The 25,019-nt window shown below is 52.5% G+C and overlaps 1 protein-coding gene across 10 annotated transcripts in view; it reads right to left on the bottom strand.

Annotated features, from left to right (window-relative positions):
* The window catches only part of PEMT (phosphatidylethanolamine N-methyltransferase), a 99,946-nt gene that overhangs the window by 7,835 nt on the left and 67,092 nt on the right, over positions 1 to 25,019 (bottom strand). For 8 of the 10 annotated variants that reach the window (XM_034989764.1, XM_034989762.1, XM_034989767.1 and 5 more), the window contains one exon: positions 9,405 to 9,520. In XM_034989764.1, coding sequence (XP_034845655.1) covers positions 9,405 to 9,520 — 116 coding nt within the window. Of the gene's footprint in view, positions 1 to 9,404; positions 9,521 to 11,388; positions 12,357 to 14,060; positions 14,106 to 25,019 lie in introns of those variants that run through there. The other 2 variants (XM_034989765.1, XM_034989766.1) reach the window with 2 other exon arrangements.

Here is a 25,019-nt window from a genome sequence, read left to right as displayed (position 1 = left end):
ATCCATCCATCCACCCATCCATCTATCCTCTGTCCATCTATCCATCCCTCCATACACCTACCCACCCATTAGTCTATCCCCTATGTATCCATCCTTCCACTCATTATTCCATCCATCAACCTATCAGTCTATCCACCTACCCGTCCATCCATGCATCCATCCACTCATGTATCCATCCATCAGCTGTCCTATATCCATCCATCCATCACAAAGTACCTCTATTTGCAAGGCTCTTTCAAGCAGAACAAATTCACCATCCTCACTCATTCATTCCATTGGCAAATTCAAATTGTTGTAAAGCTATCCTAATATTGAGCTAAAAACCACCTCCCCGGAACGTTCTTCTCCAACTACTTTTAGCTCTGGGACAACAGAGGCTGCTTCTCCTTCCCTCAAGTATCTCCCCGGCATCTGGCACACACCAGACAGGATGGGTTATAGTACATATTCATCAACTGGAGGAAAAGCAGCGCCCCCACATCCACTGCCTTACCCTCGGCCTGTGGGCAGAGGCCAGCACGGTGACCTGTCCAGCAGTAGCACATGTCAAGGTACACCCAGCCCCCGGTCAGGCTGCCCACGCCCCCAGCTCTCCGCCCACCACTGACCTCCTTCAGCCTTCCTGCGGCCCGGGCTCAGGGCCACCCTGCAGATCCAGGCTGAGCTGCTGGGATGGGCTCAGGGTCATGCACACCCTGCCGTTGTACCTGCCCACACCCACACCCATGCCCCACCCCTCTATGCCCTCACCTGACTTTCTGGTAAACCACCGGCCCTCACGCACGGGGCAGCCCCGTGACCCAGGCACACCTTCAACCCTGCAGACCCAGCAGCTCAGGCCCCAGAGCAGGCGGCTTCAGCACTCGGCCGGGGCACCCTCCCCGCCCCTACTGTCTGTAGTAGGGTGCAGGCCCTGGCAAGGCCGGCTGCCCCACCCAGAGCGGGGCTCACCTGCAGGCCCCTGGCTCCTTGGCAACCGCGGCACAAGGGACCACCCAGCAGAGAGAGAACGTGTATAGGGGGTGGGCGGGGGTGATGCTCGGGCCTCCGTGCTCTTGTGCACTGGGGAACCCACCCCCTGCCTGGCTCTTGGGCTCTACCTCCCTCCACATAGCTCTGGGACCTGCTCCTCCCTGCCTGGGCCGACCCCTGGCCCCCAAATCTAGGGAAATGAGGCACGGTGGGCACCCTCTGGCCAGCACAGCATACCCACCTGCCTCGAGTGCTCTGGGGGGCCCCTCAGGTTGGCCCACTGAAAGGGCTCCTGGCAGAAGAGCAGCATGGATGTTCAAACAGACATGGGTGCCCGGAGCCTTGGTTTCTGCCTCTGTGTGACAGGGACGGTAGCCCACGTGGCCCTGTGCGGAGCCGTGGCCAATGGCTGTGCCCACTCCGGTAAGCACGGAACACGTCAGGCTCTGCCTGTGGGGCCTGCGCACAGCGGGAAGGACAGAGGTGTGCAGGCAGGGTGACACCGTGTGGTGGAGCACCGGGCACAACACGACGGCCACACAGGGCGGGGGCCCAGAAGGCCACCGCCAGGCTTAAGCTGGGATCTGATGAAGACATTCCCCAGGAGAAGGGGCTGGGCAGGGAGAGCATTCCAGAAAGAGGAAGAGCCCCGGCAGAGGCTGGGGACAGAGCCCAGCACAGGAGCCCGGGGCGCAAGCAGCCTGCGGCAGAGCCCTCACCCTGGGGCCGTTTGGCCCCGTGCGTGTACGTGTGCATGTGTGCGTGTGTGCACACGCGCATGCACACTGGGTGGGAAGTCACTGCTGCGGGGGCGCAGAGCGGGAGAGCGTCCAGCGCCCGGGGCTGGGGCGCTGAGCCCAGCCACAGCCCCCACGGGACCAGATCCGGGGTCAGAGAGCAGCCGGCCTCGGTGGCACGCTCCTCTGCCAGAATTCTCTCCCATCACCCAAGAAGCACGCAAGTCGCCCGACCCTGAGTGCGCACAGCATGGCGGCAGATGAAAATGGGAAAGGTCTCGCTCTGACCTCTGGCGTGCAGGAAGCAGCTTCCCAGGGGGACAGGCTTGCAGTGAAAGCCATCTGGTGGGAAGCAGATGGAGATTCCTTAGAAAGGGTGGATCTAGGGACAGTGATGGCGAGGAGAAGGCCCTGAAGTGTGGGGGACGGCCCCAGACTCGACCCGGGCCTCCATCCACCTGTGGCTCCTTTTCTATGCCTTCGCCAATGGGAAGAGAGGAAGGGAGAGGCCGAGGGGAAGCACTTTCCCACCGGCCACAAAGCCCGATGGGGCTGCTGTCTGGGGTCAGCAGAGAAGGCAGGCCAGGCCCTTCCCGGGGGTTCTGTTCCGACGCCCTGTGCACCGCCTGGCCCCACAGGCGTCAGGGTTCCTGGAATGGCAGGGCCCGGCCCCAATCAGGTGATCTGTGGTGTTCTAGCTCCTCCATTAAGCCAGGAAGGCACAGTCCATTCCCCACGGAAAATTAATGGAGGGATGAGTGGCTCTGTGAGCCACGCTCCCCATAATAGAATGAAGTAATAGGAGGCAATTTCCTTTGGAAAGATTCCGCACTGGGGGTGGGCGTGGAGAGACTCATCCATTTGTCTCGAGTTCTATTTTTAAAACTGGGATTGAGCTTCCGGTCACCAGTGTGACTTGAGGCTGTCTGCGCTCTGCTCCCCTGAAATCCGGGAACCCAGGGTGGAGGGGAGGAGAGGATGTTACAGCCACACCTGAGCCAGGCACCCGGCTCAGCCACGCGTGGTGCCCACAGCCCCACGTGGCACCCACAGCCCCACGACAGGCCTGTTCCCGTGTCTGTCTGCAACGGACCGGCACTGATAAACCTCAGTCCTTCAAAGGCGTCCTCACCAGGTCATCCAGGCGAAACTGAGCAGCGATTCACTTGAGATTCTACCTCTCAGGCTTAGGTTAGCTCACGCCTCATGGTTCAACCCAACTAGGCAAAACTATCCATGAACATGGGCCTCCAGTGGGCTGACTTATTTTTTCCTAATCCATATTAAAATAGACCTATATGTCCTAAAACGGAACAAAACAAAAATATTCACCTATGTAACCTCCTACAAAATCGTCACCCAGTGAGAATTTAGGGCTAGGATGCCGTACATTGAATGAACACATCACCTTTTCAAAGTGTTTCCAAAACCCATCACAGCCAAGAGAGGGTCCGTCCCTTCCCCAAGGCAAAGCCCTGATGCCCGCAGGACCTGCAGAGTTAAGGCTGACCCCACCCGTGCTTCCTGCTCCCTCCGCCTGGATCTCCCTCCCACTGTGGGGCAGGCAGACCTCTGTGGGGCTCCAGAGCCCAGGCCCGCAGAATCCCTCCCCCTGGGTGTGGGCTGCCCTGCGAACACAGGTGAGGGCATTTCCAGATGTAATTACAGCTCATCGAAAAGGAGATTTACGGTGGCCAGGTGGGGATGGACTGGAGGAACCTTTCAAAGAGGGTCTGGGGGCCAGAGAGAAGTCAGAGAGCCTTTCTCCCGCTGGCCTAGAAGCCGAGCCCCACGCTGCGGGGAGGACCACATGCCTCGGAGGGCTGCAGACACTGGGAGCGAAGGGCGTACAGCGACGAGGATCAGAGTCCTCCCACATTCCTCGAGCCTGGGGGAGCCCACCCCCACCCCGTTTTCCGGCCGGGCTCTCACCGCCCCTTCCGACAGCCCTCCTCGGCAGTGATCCGCCCAGTTTGCTGGCTCCTTGGTGCGGCCACTGGCCCATCAAGGCCTGTCCTGACCTCACCCTGTGACAGTCCCCGCGGGGCCCTGGATGCAGCAATGACTGGCACACAGATGACACCAGGACAGAGAGCCACACGTGCGGACGCCCCAGCCATGTGGCGGGTCCACGCACGGAGGGCGCCTGCGCCCAGGCAACTAGGACCCGGAGGGGCAGAAGGTTTGCCCCCCTCGCTGCGGCCACAGCCCCGTTTCTGCTGAAGGTGTACCCCAGCCTGAGCGCGGAGGCTGCCTGCTCCTGTGTGCCCGCCCCCATACCTGCATGCCCCCCGTTTCCACACGACCCCAGGCACTGCTGCAGGGAGCTGGAACACAGCTCCACTGAGTGACGGACCGATGCAGCAGAGGCTCCCCAGTGCCCTGTGCATCTCCGTACATCTGTCCTGAGGCCGCTGTCCCCCCGACGGGAAGATGGGGGGCGGGGCTCTGCCTGGCTGTCCACGCTGTGCCATGCTGGCTCCAGGCCACCAGGCTCCCCCCACCCACCCCGGGAGCCTGGCTCTGCAGCGGATGCAGCGATCAGGGAGGGGGTTTCAACAGATGCTCCCCCCTCCCCCGGGGCCCCTCAGGCCTCCCCCTCCGTGCTCCACAGCCAGAGCAAACACGTATGTGCTGACGGCCTCCGGATAAGGAGGCTACGCATCCTGTTGGTGGCCCCCCGACCACCTCTGGTTGCCTGGCTGGTGCAGACGAGCCGACACGGACGCCTGTCCCTGTCCCTTCCCCTTTGTACCGGCCGCGACTGCGGGCCCCTGTCTTCATGCCTGGCAGACCCGCTGCCCAGCGCTCTCCTGACACCCCTGCCCAGGGCTTGAACAGGCACATGATCTGCGCTCCATTCAGTTGTCTGCACGGCCCACCACCCCAACTGCTGCCCCCCACCCACCACGGAAGTTGTGGCTTACAGAGAGAGAACAGACACACTGGAAATGTCCAGAACAGGCAAATCCATAGGGACAGAAAGCAAATTCGGATTTTCCAGTGCCCAGGGATGGGGGCGGGGGTAGCATGTGCTTAATGGATACAGGGTTTTCGTCTGGGGTAAAAAAGTTCTGGAATTAGACACAAGGGGCTGCACAACATTACAAATGTTCTAAATGTCACTGACCCATTTTAGAGAAATGGCTAAATGGTGAATTTCCTGTTATGTATATTTTACCACAAAAGAAAAAGAAAACACACCTCTAGGAATCAAATGAAGGCATGTATGAGAAAGGCTGCTCGGGGGAAATATGAGGCGGGGGGAGGAGGCAGAAGACTACAGGCAGTAGGTCTTGCCAGTTGGTCTGGCAAGACTGGTCTTGCCAGGATTCTCACAAGCCCTTCTAGAAGCTGCACCCACCCACCCTCACTGCTGCGGGAAGACAGAGACACCCTCTGTCTTCCCGCAGCAGAGGGAAGGACAAGTGGGAGAAGGCCGGGGGCGGAGGGAAAGTGCCTGCTGATCAGGAAGGTGAGCAGAGAAAACAGTCCTGCCTGCGAGCAATCTTCCCTCTGGCCCCAGAAACTTCCTAGGGTGGCTGGTCCAACCCGGAGAAAAGTCATGGGCCGGAAGGCAGACACCAGGCCAGGCCAACACCAAGAGCAGCAAGCCGGGGAGGAGGAAGAGCGGAGGAGCTACCAGCTATAAGAAGCTGGGCATGGGGGTCTTCTTCCCAGCTCTCCCCAGGCCCCGGATGCAAGAATGAGCCAGGGAGCTCCCCCGTCAGGGGACCAGGGACCCGGGGCCCTCTGGCGTTTTGCCTCCTGCCGGCATCCTGTGCAGGAGAAGTGCCTAATCCAGGCAGAGGGGCCCCTCCTTTACCCACTTGCTACTGGCCCCCGAGGGGAGCATGGAGGTCTGACCATGTCACCGCCCCATCCAGGTTGCTATAAAATGTCGCCCGAGGCAGGGCCGCGTCTGCTCAGCCCGGGATCCCCTGCATGGCCACACGCTTGGTGAGGAGCTGGTCAGTGAGGATGGACGACCCCTCCTGGGAGAGGACCAGGGACCCCTGCTCCATTTCAGGCAGGAGACCAAGAGAGCCCAAGTGACCTGCTCCAGGCCCGCCCATCGGGAGCAGAGCTGAGGCTGCCCAGGGCACCTGCCCCTTCCCCAGGCTGCTCTGACTCACACTCCCTCCCAGGGTCCTGGACGACATCCACCAGGGGGACCTGGATATCCGAAGGCAGCAATGGGACTTTCCTTTCATGGAGACTAGGGGCCGGCAAACCACAGCCTGTGGCCAAATCTGGCCCTGCCGACTGTTCTAGTAAATTCCGTTTTATTGGAATTGAGGCACGTGCATTTCTTTATGCGCTGACATGCTGTCTCCGGGAGCCACAACAGAGATTATGTGGCCCTCAGAGTCAAAAATACTTACTATCCGGCCCTTACAGAAAAGGTTTACTGACAGAAAAGGTTTTACTGACCCGATATGGAAGATCATAAAATTATGCATCTAGATGAGCTAGGAGGGACCTCAGTCACCAACTAGCCCAGGGGTTGACAAACTATTTCTCCAAAGGCCAGAAAATAAATATTTTCAGCTTTGAAGGCTGAGAGGCAAAACCTGGGATATCATGTAGAGGCTCACAGAACCATTTAAAACGTAACCATTTGTACAACTCAATGATGACAAACAAACAACCTGATGAAAAATGAGCAAAGGACTTGAACAGACATTTCTCAAAGGAAGATAGACAGATGGCCAATAAGCACATGAAAAGAAGTGCTCAGGGGACCGCAAATCAAAACAGTTCACACCCTTGAGGATGGCCATTATCAAAAAATAATAACCTGAGCCTGGGTGGCTCAGTTGGTTGAGGATCTGACTCTTGATTTCGGCTTAGGTCATGAACTCAGGGCCGTGGGATGGAGCCCCTTGTCGAGCCCCTCATCGAGCTCCGTGCTGAGCGTGGAGCCGGCTTGGGATTCTCTCTCTCCTTCTCCCTCTGCCCCTCCCCCGCCCTCCAAAAAAAAAAGTAACAGCAAGCCCTGGCAAGGATGTAGAGAAACAGGAGGCTGCGGGCACCAGGTGGGAAGGTAAAATGGTACAGCGGCTGCGGGAAACAGTACGGCAGTTCCCCAAACAGTTACAAGCAGAATTACAGAAGGACATTCTTTACCAAAAGAATTCAAAGTGCTTTTATTTTTTACCCATTTTATAGAGATATAATTGACATAGAACTTTGGGTGAGTTTAAGGCATACGATGTGATGACTTGATGTACGTATATATTATAAAATGATTACAATAAGGTTGACTAGCGTGCATCACCTCACACATTCAACGTGTGTGTGGTGAGAAATTCTAAGATCTCCTCTCTCGGCAACTTTCAAGTATACAAGACGGGATTAACTATAGTCCCCAAGCTGTGCATTAGATTCCCCAGAACTTATTCGCCTTCTAACTGGAAGTTTGTGCCCTCTGACCAGCATCTCCCTGTTTCCCGCACCACCCTCCCCGCCTCCCCACCCCCCGCAGGCCCTGGCAACCACAGATCTACTCTCTGTTTCTATTAGTTGGACTTTTTTTTTTTTTTAAGATTTTATTTATTTATTTGAGAGAGAATGAGAGACAGAGAGCATGAGAGGGAGGAGCGTCAGAGGGAGAAGCAGACTCCCCGCCGAGCAGGGAGCCTGATGTGGGACTCGATCCTGGGACTCCAGGATCATGACCTGAGCCAAAGGCAGTTGCTTAACCAACTGAGCCACCCAGGTGCCCCTATTTATTTATTTATTTTTTAGCTGGACTTTTTTTAGATCCCACATATAAGTGGCATCATACAGGATTAGTCCTTGTGTCTAGCTTACTTCACTCAGCATTATGAAGCAAATTCTGACATGCGCTCCAACAGGGATGAGCCCTGACGACATTACGCTAAATGAAATAAGCCAGACGCAAAAGAACAAACACCGTGTAATTCCACTTATACGAGGTTCTAGCGTAGCTCATGAGACATAAAAAGGCAGGTGGCTAGCAGGGTTGGGCCTTAGGGGTACAGTTTGCCAGCCCCCGAGGAGTTCAACACCCAGCTGGGAGACAGAACAGAGACGGTAAGGGATTCATTCATTCATTCATTCCAGAGGGGCAGAATGTCTGCAGGCCCTGTGGGCAAAGACTCCTTAGGGAAGAAAACAAAGGGAAAAGAATCCCTTGAGCCGGAAAGGAGCTAACAGGGCTGGGCTGCAGGCCAGGCGGGGGCTGGGGAAGAAGGAAGGAGGCCGGTGGGGTCTGCCGGCCAGCTGAGTTTTCAGAGTCATTGAGGGAGGGACCCCACGGGGTGGGAGAGGAAGGCTAGCGCTCAGCACAGGGGGCCCAAAGGTGCCCAGCAGCCAAGCCGGAATGTGGGCCTCTTAGCCAGCGCAGACACGAAGGGCCTGGCTGCTAGGAGGGCCCCTTCCTCCACACCCCTGTGCCTCCCTGTCCCTTCCCTCAGCTTTGGCACCCCTCCAAGCGGGAACCCGAAGTGATGATTTCTCTCAGCGGCACGGTGAGGGAAGTTAGCTCAGGAGGGCAGAGTAGCCCCCTGCAAGTTGAAAACCTCACCTGGTACATGCATTCACTGTCCTGGCTTTGAGAGCCTCGTGGCGCCTTCTTTCCTACCATATGCCAGGTGTGGCCTGACCCCACAGGCCACCCCCGCCCAACCCGTGCCCCTCCAGGCCGGGGAAACCGGAGGATCACAGGGGTGCATGAGCGAGGGAAGGAGGTCGCCCCCCCCGCCCCTTCATAGGAGCCCTTTGGTCAGGGCCAAGAGTGGCAGGGTCCAGAAACAAAAGGATAAGAGAGTGGTGCATGCACACGTGAGTCTCCACACGGTGACGAGATCGGGATGGACCCAGGTCCCCTGCTCAGAGACAGCCTCTGCCCAATTCTGCTAAGCGAGCCCCGCCCCGTGCCCCGCTCACAAAAGGGATGGAAGTGTGTACAGGGCTTAAGTGCAGATAGCCTCGGGCGCCTGGGTGGCTCAGTCGTTAAGTGTCTGCCTTCGGCTCAGGTCATGATCCCAGGGTCCTGGGATCGAGTCCCACATCGGGCTTCCCGCTCTGCAGAGCGGGAAGCCTGCTTCTCCCTCTCCCACTCCCCCTGCTTGTGTTCCTGCTCTCGCTATGTCTCTCTCTGTTAAATAAATAAATAAAATCTTTAAAAAAAAAAAAAGTGCAGATAGCCTCCCAGAGGACACCAAGAAACGGGTAACCAAGGTCCCAGGGGTGGGGGCAGACCAGGCCCAGGGAGGGGAGGGCGGCGCCGAGAGCCCCCCTGTGCCGGCCCTGCCAGGAGGGGCTTTTTCTGCCGGGCAGCTGAGGACCCTGAGGCTGGGAAGACCCAGCGGGCCCGGCGGGCCTCGGTGGGCAGGACAGGCACAGGCCTGTGTGGGCCAACCCCTCTCTCCCCCAGCATCCGGGGCAGCCACCGCCCCGAGGGAGAGCACAGCGGGAGGGAAGGCCAGGTCCCCCTCCTGGGGCCACAAGGACTCCTCTACCAACAGGGATCTGATGGCCCAGAGAGGGAAGGGTTACTCGCCATGGCATGAAGCCGCGGAGAGCAGACTTCCCCGGGTGCAGACCCAGGGTCCCCGCATCTCACTGGACCGCCTAATACCGGCAGCAGCGGCCGCCCCTCCGGACACCGCGGATGCCTACAATGAACACAGACTTTATCCGGCCAGGCGGCCTGGGGGTGCTTACCAGTGGGAGCGCAGAATGTTCAGGAGCAAAATGACAGCGCCCAGGGAGTAGCAGGCCAGGTAGGGGGATCGGAAGGCCCTGCTCAGCTTGCGGGTTTTCTGTTCCCATCTCGCCACCTAAACAGCGCGGAAGAGAGAATAAGGCAACATAAGATGTTCGCTGGGGAGAATGCAGGGGCGACATGGAAGTGGGGGTGGGGCAGGTCCCCATTCCAGGCAGGGAGAGTCAGACGGAGCAGCTATATGTGGATCTCGGTCCGGCCCCGCAGGGATATCCGCACCTCTAGTCCTGTCCGGGTGGACCGAGAGGTCCTTCTGGAAGCACGTCCCGCCGGACACTAGCCCCAATGGCCACAGCGGACCCCGAGGATGCAGAGGAGGAGAAGCTGCTGGAGAAGACAGGGGCTGCCAAGGGGAGAGCACAGACCCAGGACCTACATCCCTCCTGCGGGGTGCTCTCACCCCCGGGGGAGGGGGAGGCCAAGAAGGGGCAACCCGCACCCTCACCCCTGCTTCCCCAGCGCGCCCCTGCCACCCAGGCACAGACTTCCAAGTTTTAATTTTAGCCACAGAATCCTTATTTCCATTTTTCACCCTAATCATATCTAGACTTTCAACCGTCAACAGCTCACAGCGGAGCATAGTGAACAGAAGGCTCTGTTTGTCTCCACCGGCCCAGCTTCCTGACGCGTGCAACGGCCATGCTGGGCTCCCGCTGCACCTGCTGGCGGAGGCTGGGGAGCGGGGTGGGGGGGTGCAAAAAGGCAAATACACAGCCGGGGGTGCTGGAGGGGAGGCGGCTGGGAGTCAAAGTGGCCGCCCTCTGGTCATGGGAGCAGGACGCCCACCTGGGCCCTGAACATGAACATATGTGTCTGTGTGTAATATACGGAGGGTCTCCAAGGCCCCAGCCGGCCCTCTTTGGTCCTGGAATTATGGCAGGACGACGAGGTCCCGGGGGCCACTGGGGCCGGTATCTCCACTGCGGCCCCAGCCATTAGTCTGCCTGCTGCCCATCTCCACTTGCCCAGCGAACCTGCCCTTCCCCAGCACTTCAGCAGTGTCAGGTGACTGGCAGCTCCGGGTCCACCTGTGATTCGGCCCAAGGCCACCGACTCTCTGACTCTCTCCCTGGGGGAGGCGGCTCCCGGGCCTGTCCTCAGATTCCCTGGGTGGTAGAGGATACAGGCTGGAGTTTACAGGAAGGAGGGGAGTGCGGTGGTTCCTGAGTCTTCCCCACAATTGCAGATCTGTGGTTGATACCGCCCACTGCTCAATTCTCCCGGAAGGTAAACAAGCCCTTTGTCCGGCTCCAGGCAGGCGGCCTCTGCTGACCCCATGGGAAGCTCAGGCCTCACTCAGAAAAGGAGGGTTGAGCATTCAAGGGGCTCCGAATGCCCCACCCGGGGGCCTGCAGGTGGCCCAGTGGGAGGCAGGGCCACAGACTGCATGCTTCTCATGGCCAGGCCAATTCGAGGTTTTCGAAAAATGTTTAGGAATAAAATTCAGAGTGTTTTTCCGTTGCGCAACCATCACCAGGGTCTAATTCCAGAACACTTCCATCACCCCCCACCGGAACCCTGTACCCATTAACTGTCACTCTGCCTTCCCCTCTCCAGCCCCTGGCAACCTCTAATCCAGTTTCCGTGTCTATAGATTGCCCTCTTCCAGAAGAGGTATAAACAGAACCTTGTGACCTTCTGTGGCTGGCTTCTTTCACCTAGCATAATATTTTTGAGGTTCATCCACGTTGTTGCATGTGACTTTATGACCGAATGATATCCCATTGTGTGCAGAGACCACATTTTATTTACCCATTTGGCAGGTGATAGACATTCGGGTTATTTCTGTCCTTGGGCTACTATGGATCACGCTGCTATGAACACCCGTGTCTAAGTCTGTGTGGACATGGGTTTTCACTTCTCTTCCGTGTATATCCAGGAGTGGAATTACTGGCTCACAGGGTAAATCCATGTTTAACTTACTGAGGAACTTCCAGAGCTGTTCTCCACGGTGGCTGCACCGTTTTTCACGCCAGCCAGCAGTGTGTAAGTGTTCCGATTTCTCCACATGTTCGCCAACACTTGGTATTTTCCATTAAAAAACAAAACAAAACAAAACTGTAGCCATTCTAGTGGATGACATGTGGCAAGTCACCTCATTTGGAGTCCCCACAAACTAATGGATGACATGAAACATCTTTTCACGCACCTACTGGCCATTTGTATGTCTTCTTTGGAGAAGAGTCTGTTCGAATCCTTTGCCATTCTTTTTATTAGGTTGATTATCTTTTTGTTAATGAGCTGTACGAGTTCTTTACATATTCTAGATGCTAGATCTTTATCAGATATCTGATTCACAAATATTTTCTCCCTTTCTGTGGATAGCCTTCACTTTCTTTCTAATGTCCCTTCCTGCACAAAAGCTTTTTATGTAGCTGAACCACGTTGTTTGCTTGTAGGATTCAACCAACCCAACTCCACCAACTAACGTGTGTAGGAGGCTCAAAAAGTCAGTAAACCAGCAGGCCTGCCCTCGGGGACCTCAGAGTCTACCAAGATAAGACATGGAGTATATTTTCCATCTGTGTGCCTGACCCTAAATCAGGAGGGTGTCTGGGGTGGTCAGATTGTGTGGCCTGCACAGGGTTCTTTCCAAAGGTCCCCAGGGAAGCTACGGTCACCCTCCAAAGCAGTCGACCAAGGGGTCCAGATGAAGGGGTAAACAGAAGTCCTTTCAGAATGACTGGTGGGGTCACACAGCCAGAAAGAGGAGCTAAGAATGAACTTTGGGCTCCAGATCCAGTGCTCCCTGTCCAGGGAAGGCCCCTCTCTCCACCCTTCCAATGAGCCAGTTGTTTTTCAAATAAGCTCTCTTTAGCACACCTGGTTCCTTGTAGGTGATTTTAAGATACAGCTCTAAAGACTATTGATTTTTTTTCCCTCCCAGCTGATGGGATAATGCTTTTAAAAGGACACTGAAATCGGTTAGAAAGGACATAAGGTGTCACCTACTTCCACCCGAGGGGCTTGGGACCATCCCAGCAGGCTCAGTCTGGAAAGCATAGAGGGGGGATCACTGGGAGGGGGGATGCTGGACCCGGGCCTGCCCGGTGTATGCTCCACACTTGAGGAGGCCCATTTCTCTCTCTCTGGAGCTGTTTGTCCAGCTGTCAAATGAGGCGGTTGTGGGAGCAGGTAGCATTCGGTGCTCCTGAGGACGGCTCTGCCTCTCAGAAGCCCGCCCCCCACCGTCCGGGACGCGGAGACAAAATGTGTCCCACTCTGCAGAAGACCAATGGTCATCAACCATATGCTGAGCAAAAGGAGCCCGATGCAAAAGAGTGCCCTCCGCCTCATTCCATTTACATGAAGTTCTAGCCGGGGCAGAACCCACCAGAATGACAGTGGTCAGCGCATCGGCTGCCGGGGCGGGGGCTGGGGGCTGTGGCAGGGAGGGGCGCTGAACAGGAGGGGAGCAAGGGAGGACGTTGTGGGAAGGAGATGCTCTATACCTTGATCAGTGTGGTGGCTACATGGGCAGATACCTCGGTCGTCACTCAAACTGTACACTTGAAATGTGTGCATTATAGTGTATGTATACTATACCTCAAGAGAGCTGATTTTTAAATCCAACCCTTGTTGTACCTGAGCTCTAGGACCAGAATGGCTGCCAATACCATGTACCCTAGCCGACTCTCCCCACGCGACACCCCGGAGTCCTGGGCCCATCCTCTAAAGGAGGGGCCTTTCCCCTGTGTCCGTGGGGCTGACTGATGTGTCCAAGGATACACAGCAGACCCCAGCCCAGAGCCCACACGCCACTTCCTTAACCACAGTGCACTCCTGGGTGGCCGGGAAGGGGGCCCATGCCCCAGCCCTTTGGGGACCACTCTGCCACCCCCGACTTCCCAGCTGGCCCCCCACACCCCTGTCCCTGCACCTGGAGAAGAGTGGGGCGGGGGGTGGGGGGGGCGGTGATAAATGTACTTTCTGAGTAATCTCGTAACAAAAGGTGGCAGTGCCCGAGAATGGGCCATGTGGGAAAGAGGTAACGAGGAATCCTGTGAATAACTGCTATCTATCTGACTTTCGGTCAGCCTGTATTAGATTGGGCTGTTATTTCAAGGCAATCAATAAATCAGCAGCCAGTGGCCTTGCTGAGTCCAAGGTTAATTTTCCTCCCTGCCTGGCAGCCCCACCTCCCCTTCCTCAGGCGCCCAGCTGCACACTTCATCCAATTAAGGGGCCGGAAGCAGGCCGCAGAGCTCGCCCGCAGGGGGCTGGATGCCAGGGGCCGAGCCGTGGGATGACGCAGGTCACTGTCCCGCGGGCTGCATGGGCATAGGCGTGGGAGGCAGAATGACCAAACAGCGCACTGTCGCCGCTCCTGGCTTTGCTCGCCTTCTGGATTCCCAGAATCCCCAAGATGGAGATGGGCATTCCCAACCCTCCCCTACCGCGTGCCCGACTTCCACTCTCCCCGAGGTCGCCCCATAAATCCAGGGCCCCCCACCCAGGTAAACCTGAATTTCACATCAACAACAAATACATTTTAGTATAAGTGGCCCCAGTTGTCGCAACCTGCATCAAACCCACACTGAACCGGGGCTCCGGATTTGTGTTTGCCACGTTCGGCAACCATGCCTCTCCCATACCCGTGGCCAAGAAAGGGTCACCCAGATCAGCTCAGTAATGGGGAGGCCTCTTCTTCCGTAAGGCTGATTCATTTTCTTCTCTTTCTTTCTTTTTCTTCTCTTTTTTCTTTTTCTTTTTTTTTTTTTGCAAATCTCTCCCATAGGCTCTGTGCGGGGGCAGAAGAGACAGGCTGTTGGCTGGTGGAGCAGGACTAGATTGGGATGGGCATCCAGGGACCCAGGGACACAATTCACAGTCCCTGACCCACCAGCAGCCAGCTGTACGTCTGGAAGCACGTGACTTCGTTGTGTTCCACCTCAGCCGACTCGGCTGTAAAATCCAAAAACTAAGGCAGTAAATCCCTCTTCCACATCCCGGTATGGGGGTCAGACCAGGGCTGATAGGGACGAAAACGTGCCGGCCCTACAACCTTGTGTGGGTGGAGGAGAATGTCTCTCCCTTGGGTCCCTGGTGCCCAGAACAGGCTCTGCATCTTCTTTACTTCTGGGTCCCGCTTGATCACGTTGAGGGTGCCGGGTCTGACCCTAAAGGAGGTGGCTCCACAGTCTGTCCCCACAGGGAAGCACCCACAGCTCCCAACAGGGTGTACACTTCTCTCTGGCATTTTCCAGAGCTCTGTTCTTGGTACTCCTTGGGAATGAACCCTTTTGCTCAGACAGAGGTCATAACTGGGAGCCCAAGCAGTGCTTTGGTCAAACTCACGGCACTTGAAAAATATTTGACCCAACAATTCAACACTGAGAGTTTTCACATTAAAACCCTGGCATCCAGTTTGAGGGGGGAAATCTGGACAACGAGGCCATGGTGGGCCCGCCACCCTGCATGGCAGCCCACGGCTACAGAGCCCACCTCCTGGCAGAAGGGGCAGTGGCAGGGGTCCCCATCATAGCAGGCTGCATGCATGTGAGCTGAGGGCTCCTGACAGCCAGGGCGTGTGTGTGAGCAGAGTTAAACCAGGGGCAAATCAGGACTGCTCTCATAGCCTCCAGCAACACACCATAGCACTTCAAACTCCAGGCCTCCAGCATGTAAGCCCCGCACGCGTGGGCACCTGAGCTGGGCGGCCCCACTAGCTGCAAAGGGAACCCTCATCGGCATCCACAGGGAAGGAGAAATGTGCCTTCAGCAAGTCCCCAAAACAGCCACAGCATCACACAGCAGCATGTCCCTGCCACTCAGACCCAAGGCCTGCTGGGTTTAAGGCCCAGGGACCAGAGGCGCGAGTGTGTAACTAGTAACGTCGGTGACTCTCGACCTGGAACGCCTGTGTGGAAACCATCAAGGTCGTTGCCAGGCTCAGCAGGCCTGACAGCCATGGGCTCCACAGGCCCAGGCTTGAATCCTGGCCCCTGGTCTTTACAGACTATGTGCCCTTGAGCCACTTCCTCTGCTTGAAATACGAATAACACCTAGCACAGAGTTGTGAGATTATATGATATCTACGTGATGTGCTCAGCCCAGGGCCGGAGAAGAATAAGGGTGTCCTTGGGAGATCCTTACTCAGGGATGCTGGCAAGCCGGCGGCACCTGTTAGAACCAGGGAGAGCCAGGACTTGCCAAGCATCTAGTGACTGTTTCACTAGAAACACAGTGAGTATGGGTGACAGCAACTGAGAAGATGGGAGGCATGTGGCTGTGGCCATAAGTAATAGATGGATATCTGGGATGTCTTTTCAGAGAGACCAGGGAAGATCTTCAGCTCTGGAAGGCTATGAGAAATATCCTTCCGCTCAATCTCACCTATCCACACATCCAACCACCTATACACCCATCCATCCATCATCCACCGACCCATCCATCCACACATCTATCCACCCATCCACTCATCCACCCATTCATCCACCCATTCACCCACCATCCACACATCCATCCACCTACCCACAATCCACCCATCCATCCATCCACCTACCCATCATCCACCCACCCACTCATCCACCCATTCACCCACCATCCACACATCCAACCACCTACCTACCATCCACCCATCCACCACCCACCCATCCATCCATCCACCTACCCACCATCCACCCACCCACCCATCCACCCATCCACCCACCTCTCCACCCCATCTATCCACTCATTCACCCATTCACCCAACCACCTACCTATTCATCCAACATTTCCTGGGGTACCTACTATAGGCCAGATATTGTGTTAGACAGGAGAATGTTTTAAAAAGAAAATGGGGAGAAAACCATACAAAATCATTCATAACAATGATGCTTGTTTTCATGTAAAATGTGTAATTTAATAACAATAACTAAAGCCAAGGATGCCTCAGTCACTGAAAGCACCAGCACCAGCCCCTCCCTAGGGTTGCCCACAAGACAAAAGCAAAGGCCATGGGAGGAGACTATCAGAGTCCATGCAGGGGCCTCAAGAGCCATCTCTCCAACTTGATGAGGACCTTTTCTGGACACATACTCCTCTTTGTCTCTCAAATTTCCTCCATGTCCTCAGAAAGAGGGTCACCAAGGGTGGATTTTTGAAATACCCCATTTGAAATGAGACAGAGGCTTTTTCACGTTCACTAAATGACTAACTGTTGGGCATCCACCCTGGTGGCCAGCAGGATAGTACGCTGGTGAAGAGCATCGGGTTCTGGGTTCAAACTCGAGCTAGGGGAGCTCACGTGCCTCTCTCTGCCTCAGTTTCCTGGCCTGTAAAATGGAGCTAATAAACACTATCTCATAGCATTGCTGTAAGGATGAAGTTAGTTCATGCACACAAAATGCTCAGAGCTCACGTCTAGAGTGTGGCAAACTTTCAGATGGTTGCAATGCTGTTTGTTTTCGTTTTGGTGTGGACAAGTGGGTGGGAGTTGAAAGGCATTAGAGAAGGCCAAGGCGATGCAGATGGAGAAAGTCTGTTGTGGACCAGTGTACAGACCCTGTGTCACACTGGGCACCAGGCCCACTCACCTGGTGGTCCCTCTCTGCCCTGGCGAGCTGTCAGCGCTCACCGAGGCTCCCTGTCTCGCTCTCTGCATGCTTCACTGGCGAAGCCCATCAGAGCCCAACTGCAGCCACGGGGGTCTCTGATAGCCAGAGTCGGGCCCCAGCATCTAGTCCAGGCCTCTCCACCTGGGGATCAGGGGCACACTGCAGGGCTCAGGGAACATCCCAAAGCTGAAGCAAATGGTACAGCAAATGCCTTTATAACTCTTGCTGAGGAGGAGCCAGAGTTTCCATGAGTTTTTCCAAGGGGTTCACAGGCCCCAAAATGAGAGCCACCAATATAGCCCCTCTTCTCCTTCCGTTTAGATTACATGGTCCACTTCCCCACCCAGACACACCCAGGTGCCTCTGTTACCTCTCTGCCTTCTTGCCAGTACCTCAAGCTCCTCTTGCCTGCAGCTGGGCCCCACCAGCACCCCCCACTGATTCTACCCACTACTCACCCCCCTATGTCCTAGATCATCCCAGCCACAACCAGAACCCTCTCACTCCTCTGAACTCCTGTCACACACTCATTGACGGATTCTGGACCTGGCTTCACCCTTCACATGGCATCTCCCCTCTATGTGTACTTAGCTTTGTGTCCAGCACAGAAAGAGGATCTCAGAGAACACTGGGCTTCATGAATGAATGAATGTTCGGATGAATGGACGAAAGCTCAGAGGCCTCCAACTCAACATAACCAGTGAGTAGCTCCTCTGAACTTCTCTCCTCTGCTTCTGCCCGCCCTACAGGGAGACTCAGTGGGGCCCACCCAGGTGGTTCCACTGAGAAGTGAGTAAGGGCTTGGAACAGCCAGGAGGAGCAGGAAGCCACTGACTGGGAGTTGGGGAGCTCCATGAAGAAGAAGGGAGGGGTCCAAAGGCCCTGGAGGAAGGCAAGCCAGGCTGCCTCCCCCAGGGAGCCCTGGGCCACCGAGCGAGTGGGCAGGCTGGCTCACACCTGCCCTTCCCTGACACCCAGCTCTGCCCTGTCCTTCAGGTGCATATGGCCCTGGCTCCTTTGTGAGGCCTGCCCTGATCCGCCCAGAGTGCCCTCTCAGTCCTTGGCACCCTGAGGCTGGGCCAGCCACCCTTCCATGACACAGACCCAGCCGCACAGGGCCGTGTCCAACGGCTTCCATAGCTCCATGCCCCTTCAGTGCTGCCCACAGCCTCACTCCGTCATTACCTGCTCACCGGACACTTCCTACCAGCTTGTCCAGTGAATAAATCAATTTCAAGGTACATCCAAGATGTCCCCCTTGCAGTGAATTCACCTCCTGGACTTGACTGCCTGGGAGAGGGTCCCCAAGTCATACTTTGGAAGCTGGGGCACAAAGCCTGTTGTTAACCTGACACCAGCCGCCCACCCCCAGGCAACCTGCAAGATTCCAGCCCAGAAGCATGACCTCACGTCACACCCGAGGGGGCCATGGTGCACAGTCTCCTGCCTGCACTTGGCATTCCTGCTTCTTCCCCTGCCTTGAGCCCACCCCCCACCCCCCATTTGCAATGGTCAATTGCAAAAGAGCAGGAAGGGGAGATGGGAGGCAGGCCATGCTCTCACTGTTTCCAGATGCAGAGCAGGAGAAAGAGCTATAGGGAATGAGTCCCAGTAGATGTCAGGAACACAGGCTCTGGGTTCACACTGTGGCTTCAGCATCACCTATGATATCCTTTAACCTGGGCACCCACCACAGCGTCCATCAGCAGGGGACAGGGGGAAAAAACTGTGGTACAGTCTCACCCTGGAGAATGGCCCAGAGGGAAAGGAAGGAAGAAGATTTCTACCCACTGCTATGGTGTGAGATCCAGAATATGCCATTAAATGAAAAAAGGCAAGTGCAGGAGAACACGCGCCCTACCTATTATGTAAAAAAGGGGGTACAAACACTTGCTTATGTTTTCAAAAACAAAAGAAATAACAGAAGGAGAGACCAAAAACTAATAAAAACTAGTACCTGTAGCTGAGGGTTGGAGCAGCAGGGGGGAAGAGATGCCAGACATTTATGAATGTCTTTTGTTTGATAATGTTGACTGTGAGACCATTTAATGTTTTATAAAAACACTAAAAATCACTAAAAACCCAAAAACCTTAAATAAAGGAACTTAACCATATATGAAATTGTTTTCAAGTAATTTTAAACATAGTATTTTGACCAATCCTCCCTCATGCAATAATATAGCCTAAGGATAAAAAAAAAAAAAGCAAACCTAGAAAGAAATTCTAAACTGCATCCCATAAGCATATTGTTAGTAATAATGCAGATATTATTATTTTGACTATATATAAAGTATGTTAATGTATTTAGGAGCCACACTTCCCATATAAGAGAAGAGATACAAAAATAAAATCTTTAAAGTTAAGCAAAAACTGGAGTGCCTGGGAGGCTCAGTCAGTTAAGCATCTGACTCTTGACCTCAGCTCAGATCATGACCTCAGGGTTGTGAGATCAAGCCCCACATTGGGCTCTGCGCTGGGTGTGGAGTCTTCTTAAGATTCTCTCTCTCCCTCTCCCTCTGCCCCACCCAGCCTCCCCTCTAAAAAAATGTAATAAATATAATAAAGTGAAGGAAAAACTTTCAGAATGGAAATATCAGTATGAACTTATGATTTATTTCTTTCTAAAAAATTCATTTTTCCTAGCCTGATCCACAAAAGAGGCCTCTCCGGTTGCAATGAGCACTTCTAGCATCCAGATCGTGATCTCTTAAGTGTCACTTTCAACTAAAAGTCTCCAGAGCTACTTGGTTCAAAGGCCAATTCCAGGTCTAGAATAGGAAACATACAATACATTGAATCTGGGAACAGAAGCTGTCAAAGATGCATGTGGAAATGTCAGAATAGTGACGAAAACTTCAAGTGTCCCCAGCTGGCTAAAAACAGGTGCTGAGCAACAAAAGCAATGACAACAAATTGAAATATGTCAAATATATGCACATACACACAAACAGCATACATATACACACACAAATCATCAATCTCTTTGGAGGTTGCTAGGATACTGACACAGTATTCTGAAAATTGGTTTTTAAAAGGGGAAAAATTAAGCATTCATCCTGCCATTGCTAAATGAACTGTATCTCAGAGTTACCAAATCACTAACGAGGAAAAGTTCCTATTTACAGAAGAATCACAGCTGATATATGCAAGAAGAGTGATAGAATGAAAACATCACCATTTTGCAACTCCTAAATGAGATACAGATCTAGGCCACATGCATTAGTGACCAAAACCATCAGGGAACAGGTGGGGAACCTGACAATGAAGGGTCAGGCTGACCTCCGGAATCCACTGGCCAATTTCTGTCACTCAAAGTGGGGCTTCCTGAAATGATGCAACAGGAAGCACGAGGTTCAACAGCAGGGAACTGTCACTTGGGGCAAATACTCAAATACTGGCAATTTCATGTATTTCAACTGAACATGCAGCACATTCTGCGAATATTCTCTGTATCTATCAGTTCACAGGAAATATAGCAGAACAGAGGAATATGTTAAAAAGTATCACAAATATATAATCACCCAAACCCAGAAAATTCCACTGGACAAATGACTCAGTTTCTTGAATAAATAAATGACATGGAATGAAGGGATGGGACACCACTCTGATTAAAACGGACTTAAGAATGCAACCACATGCAACGTATCTCTTATCCGGATCCCGATTCCAAAACACCAATTGTAAAAAGATACTTTTGTGACCATCAGGGACAAATGAAAATGGACTGAGTATTAAACATGGGCTGTCCTTTCCATTTCCAGCCAAGATGGATGGAGTTTAGCCTCTCACCTGAAACAACCAAAAACAGACAAATAGTTTTCCAGACACTGAACATGAAGGAATGAAGGACACTGATTTAAACTTAACCACGTCAATAATCACACTAAATGTTAATGGCCTAAACATCACAATTAAAAGACAGATTGTTGGATTGGGTTAAAAAAAAAAAAAAGGCAAGATCTAACCATATGCTGGTTACAAAGAAATACACTTTACTTAATAGGATACAGATAGGTTAAAAGTAAAAGGATGGTACAAGAGACAACAGGCTAACAAGGGGTCAAAAGAAAGCTGCAGTGTTATAGTTTCAAGTGTATAATACAGAGGTTCAACAGTTCTGTACATTACTCCATGCCCATAGCAATGTGTTAATTATACTGGAATTTTAAAAATAAGTAAATAAATATTTTTTTAAAAAGGAAGCCAGCATATTATATTAATATCAGACAAAGTAAGTTTCTGGGCAAACATTGTCACCAGGATAAAAGATTTCTTCAGAATGAACCAAGAGGACATAACAATCCTAAACATCCATGCACCCAGTATCAGAGCTCACGTGAAGTTAAAAACTGATAAAACTGCAAGAAGAAATAGATAAGCCTTCAATTACACTCAGGTATTTCAATACCTCTCTCTCAATATTGATAGAACAAGTCAAGACAGAGATTTGAATATTATCAACCAACTCAGCCTATTTTATAAATACCTCACCCAACAGCAGCAGACAACAAAAAATGTGCACATAAAATAGACCATAGTCTGGAAAATAAAACAAGTCACAGTAAGTTCAAGGGGATTCAAATTACACGAAGTATGTTCTATGACCTTCTATGACCACAATGGAATTAATTAGAAATTAATTACACAAAAATCTCTGAAAAAAAAATCCCCAAACGTTTGGAAACTAAGTAACACATTAAAAAAAACAAAAAAACAAAAAAACAAAAAAAACATGGCAAAAGTAAGAAATCAAAAGGGAAACTAGAAAGATTTTTAACTGAATGAAAATGAAAACCCAATATATCAAAACCTGTGGGACAGCACTAAAGCTGAACGTGGGGCAAATTTATAGCACTGAACACCTCCATTAGAGAAGAGAGGAGGGTGCCTGGGTGGCTCAGTCAATTAAGTGCCTGACTCTTGATTTCGGTTGAGGTCATGATCTCAAGGTTGTGAGATCAAGCCCCACGTTGGGCTCCCCGCTCAGAGGGGAGTCTGCTTGAGATTCTCTCCCTCTCCCTCGCTCGCTCTCTGTCTCTCTCTAATAAATAAATAAATAAATCTAAAAGAGAAAAAAAAAAAGGAAGAGAAGAAAGGTCTGAAATCACTGGTCTCAACCACCTTAAGAAACTAGATGCCTGCTTCTCCCTCTCCCACTCTGCCTGCTTGCGTTCCCTCTCTCGCTGTCTCTCTCTCTGTCAAGTAAATAAATAAAATCTTTTTAAAAAAAAAGAAAGAAAAAGAAAAGAAACTAGATACAAGAGAGAAAATGGGACCCCATGTCAGCATTAGTTTGCAGTGGAAATGAATGAAATCGAAATTAGAAAAACACTAGAGACAAGTCCCAAGCACTGGTTCCCTGCGAAGAGGGATAAAATGTCACTCCGGACTGATCAAGAAAAAAAAAAAGACACAGATTCTCAATATCAACAATGACAGATGATATCACTACAGAGTATGCAGAAATAAGATGTTAAAAGGGAAAAAAGCGAACATGGGAACAGCTTTACACCAGTAAGTCTGACAGCCTAGAAGAGAACGGATATATCCTTGAAAAACACAAATTACAAGGCTCACTCAAGGGAAAAAAATATATAACCTGACTAGCCCCATATCCTTCAAAATATCTTAAAGTATAGCTGAAAACTTTCACATGAAGAAAACTCCAGGTCCGAATGGCTTCCCTGGAGACTTCTACCAAATATTTAAGGAAGAAATAAGACCAATTATGTAAAGACTCTTCCCCAAAATTGAAAGGGAGAGAACACTTCCCAATTCATTCAATGAGGCCAGCCTTACCTGATACCAAAATCAAAGACATCACTAGAAAACTAGGGACAAATATCCCTTCTGAATAGAGATGCAAAAATTCTAGACAAAATGTTAGTAAATTAGCAAATGGAATCTCATGATAGATTGAAAGAATAATACACCGTGAGCAAGTGGGGTTTATTCCAGGAATGAAAAGTTGATTTAACAGCTGAAAACCAGTCAATGAGGGGGCGCCTGGGTGGCTCAGTCTGTTAAGTGGCTGCCTTCAGCTCAGGTCATGATCCTGGGGACCTGGGATGGAGTCCCTGCATCGGGCCCCCTGCTCAGCGGGGAGTCTGCTTCTCCCTCTGCCTCTGACCCTCCCCCCTGCTTGTGCTCTCTCTCTTTCTCTCTCTCTCTCTCAAATAAATAATTTTTTTTAAAAAGAAAGAAAACCAATCAATGGAATTCACCATATAAACAAAATACATAAGAAAAACACAATGACCATCTTAACAGATACAAAAATCCAACATACATTCCTGACAAAAACTCAGCACACCAGGGACACAAGGATTTCCTCGACCTGACAACGAGCATCTGCGGAAAGCCTGCAGCTAACCCCACGCTGAAAGCATTCCCCTTAGATCAGGAATAAGACGGTGGGGTCTGCTTTCATCACCTACTCAACGCTGTGCTGACGGTTCTAGCCCGTTCAATCAGGTCAGGAGAGGAAATTTCAAAATCAGAAAGGAAGGAGTAAGACATCCTTCCCGGCGGACCCATGATCACCCGTGTGGAAAATCTGATAGCTTTACAAAAGTTGCAAGGCTGGCAGACTGAACGTGGTAAGATGTTGCTGTGAGAATTTAGGGCATAAATAAATGAAGAGAGATACCGTGGCCCCAGGTCCAGAGGCTCAGTATTATTAAGATGTCAAGTCTCTCGATTGGTCTATAGGTTCAATGCTACCCGCCCCCCGCCCCAAAATCCCAACAACCCTCTTGTTGCAAATTGACAGCCTGATTCTAAATCATATAGAAATGCAAGGGCCTAGAATAGCCAAGACAACTCTAAAAAAGGATAAAGTTGGACTAACACGATCAGATTTCCGGATGTATTCTAAGGCAACAGTAACCAAGACAGCCTGGTGCTAGTGGTACAAACAGACAAATAGATCCCTGGAACAGAAGAGAGAGTCCAGAAATAAACCCATGCAATGAAGATCAATTGATTTGTGACCAAATGCAAAGGCAAGTCCGTGGAAAAACGGAAGTTTTTCAAGTGGCGCCGGAGGTCACACTTGAGAGTGGACTTCAACCCATAACTCAGACCATATACAAAAATGACCTCAAAATGGATTATAAATCCAAACATAAAACCCAAAGCTATAACACATTTAGAGGAAAACATAGAAAATCTTTATGACCTTGAGTTATGCAATCATTTCTTAGATACAACATGAAAAGCGTGATTCATAAAAGAAAAAAAGTTGCTACACGGAACCCCGTGGGTGAGGTTCCTGGGGCAAGGGCCACCCCACCCTTCCCTGGAGCTCTGTGGGACCTTGGTACGGGTCTGGCCCGGTGAGTGGCTGTGGTTCCTGGGAGCCTCTCTCCGCAGATGACCATGGCCTCTAGGACACAGTCTCCCTCTGTGGAGCGAGCGCTCGTGAAGGTGGCTGAGGCTTGCTTTCCTGTCTCCTGCCACCGAGTCAGCACAGCAGTCCTATGAGGGGTGTACAGATGGATGCCTATCCCCGGGGCATCCCGGGGGTGGAGGGCAGCGGGGGGGAAAGCTCAGCCCCTGTACTGGGCACGTGGGGCAGGATCAGCTCCTCCTGGGGGCTGCTCTCATTCGCGGTGTTGACGGTCTCTCTGCCCCTGAGGGGGAAGCACAAGGTCCACATCCTCAAACCCGTGGGCAATCCACCCTTCACAGCGCTAAAACCAGGCCCTTGCAGGCCGGGGATGCCCACAGGGAGAACTGGGAGTGGCTCGGGGCTGGACAGTGACACTCTATTTGGCTACTTTTCCTGGGTCTGTCCAAGTTCCAAACCAAGGTCTCAAAGCACCTATTTACAACGATGGCCACATCCTGAACGTTGGGCCAATGTCGCCCCTGAAAGAAGGAAAGAGCAACAACAAACAAACAACTTGATTCCATAATGGGCAAGGACTTGAAGAGACCTTTCTCCAAAGAATGGCCCAAAAGCACATGGAAAGATGCTCAACATCCCTCATCATTAGGAAATCGAAACCGCAA

Source organism: Mirounga leonina, unplaced genomic scaffold, assembly GCF_011800145.1.
Source record: "Mirounga leonina isolate KUSES-001 unplaced genomic scaffold, KU_Mleo_1.0 Mir_488, whole genome shotgun sequence".
NCBI lineage: Eukaryota > Metazoa > Chordata > Mammalia > Carnivora > Phocidae > Mirounga > Mirounga leonina.
This window is presented reverse-complemented; position numbering and strand designations above follow the sequence as displayed.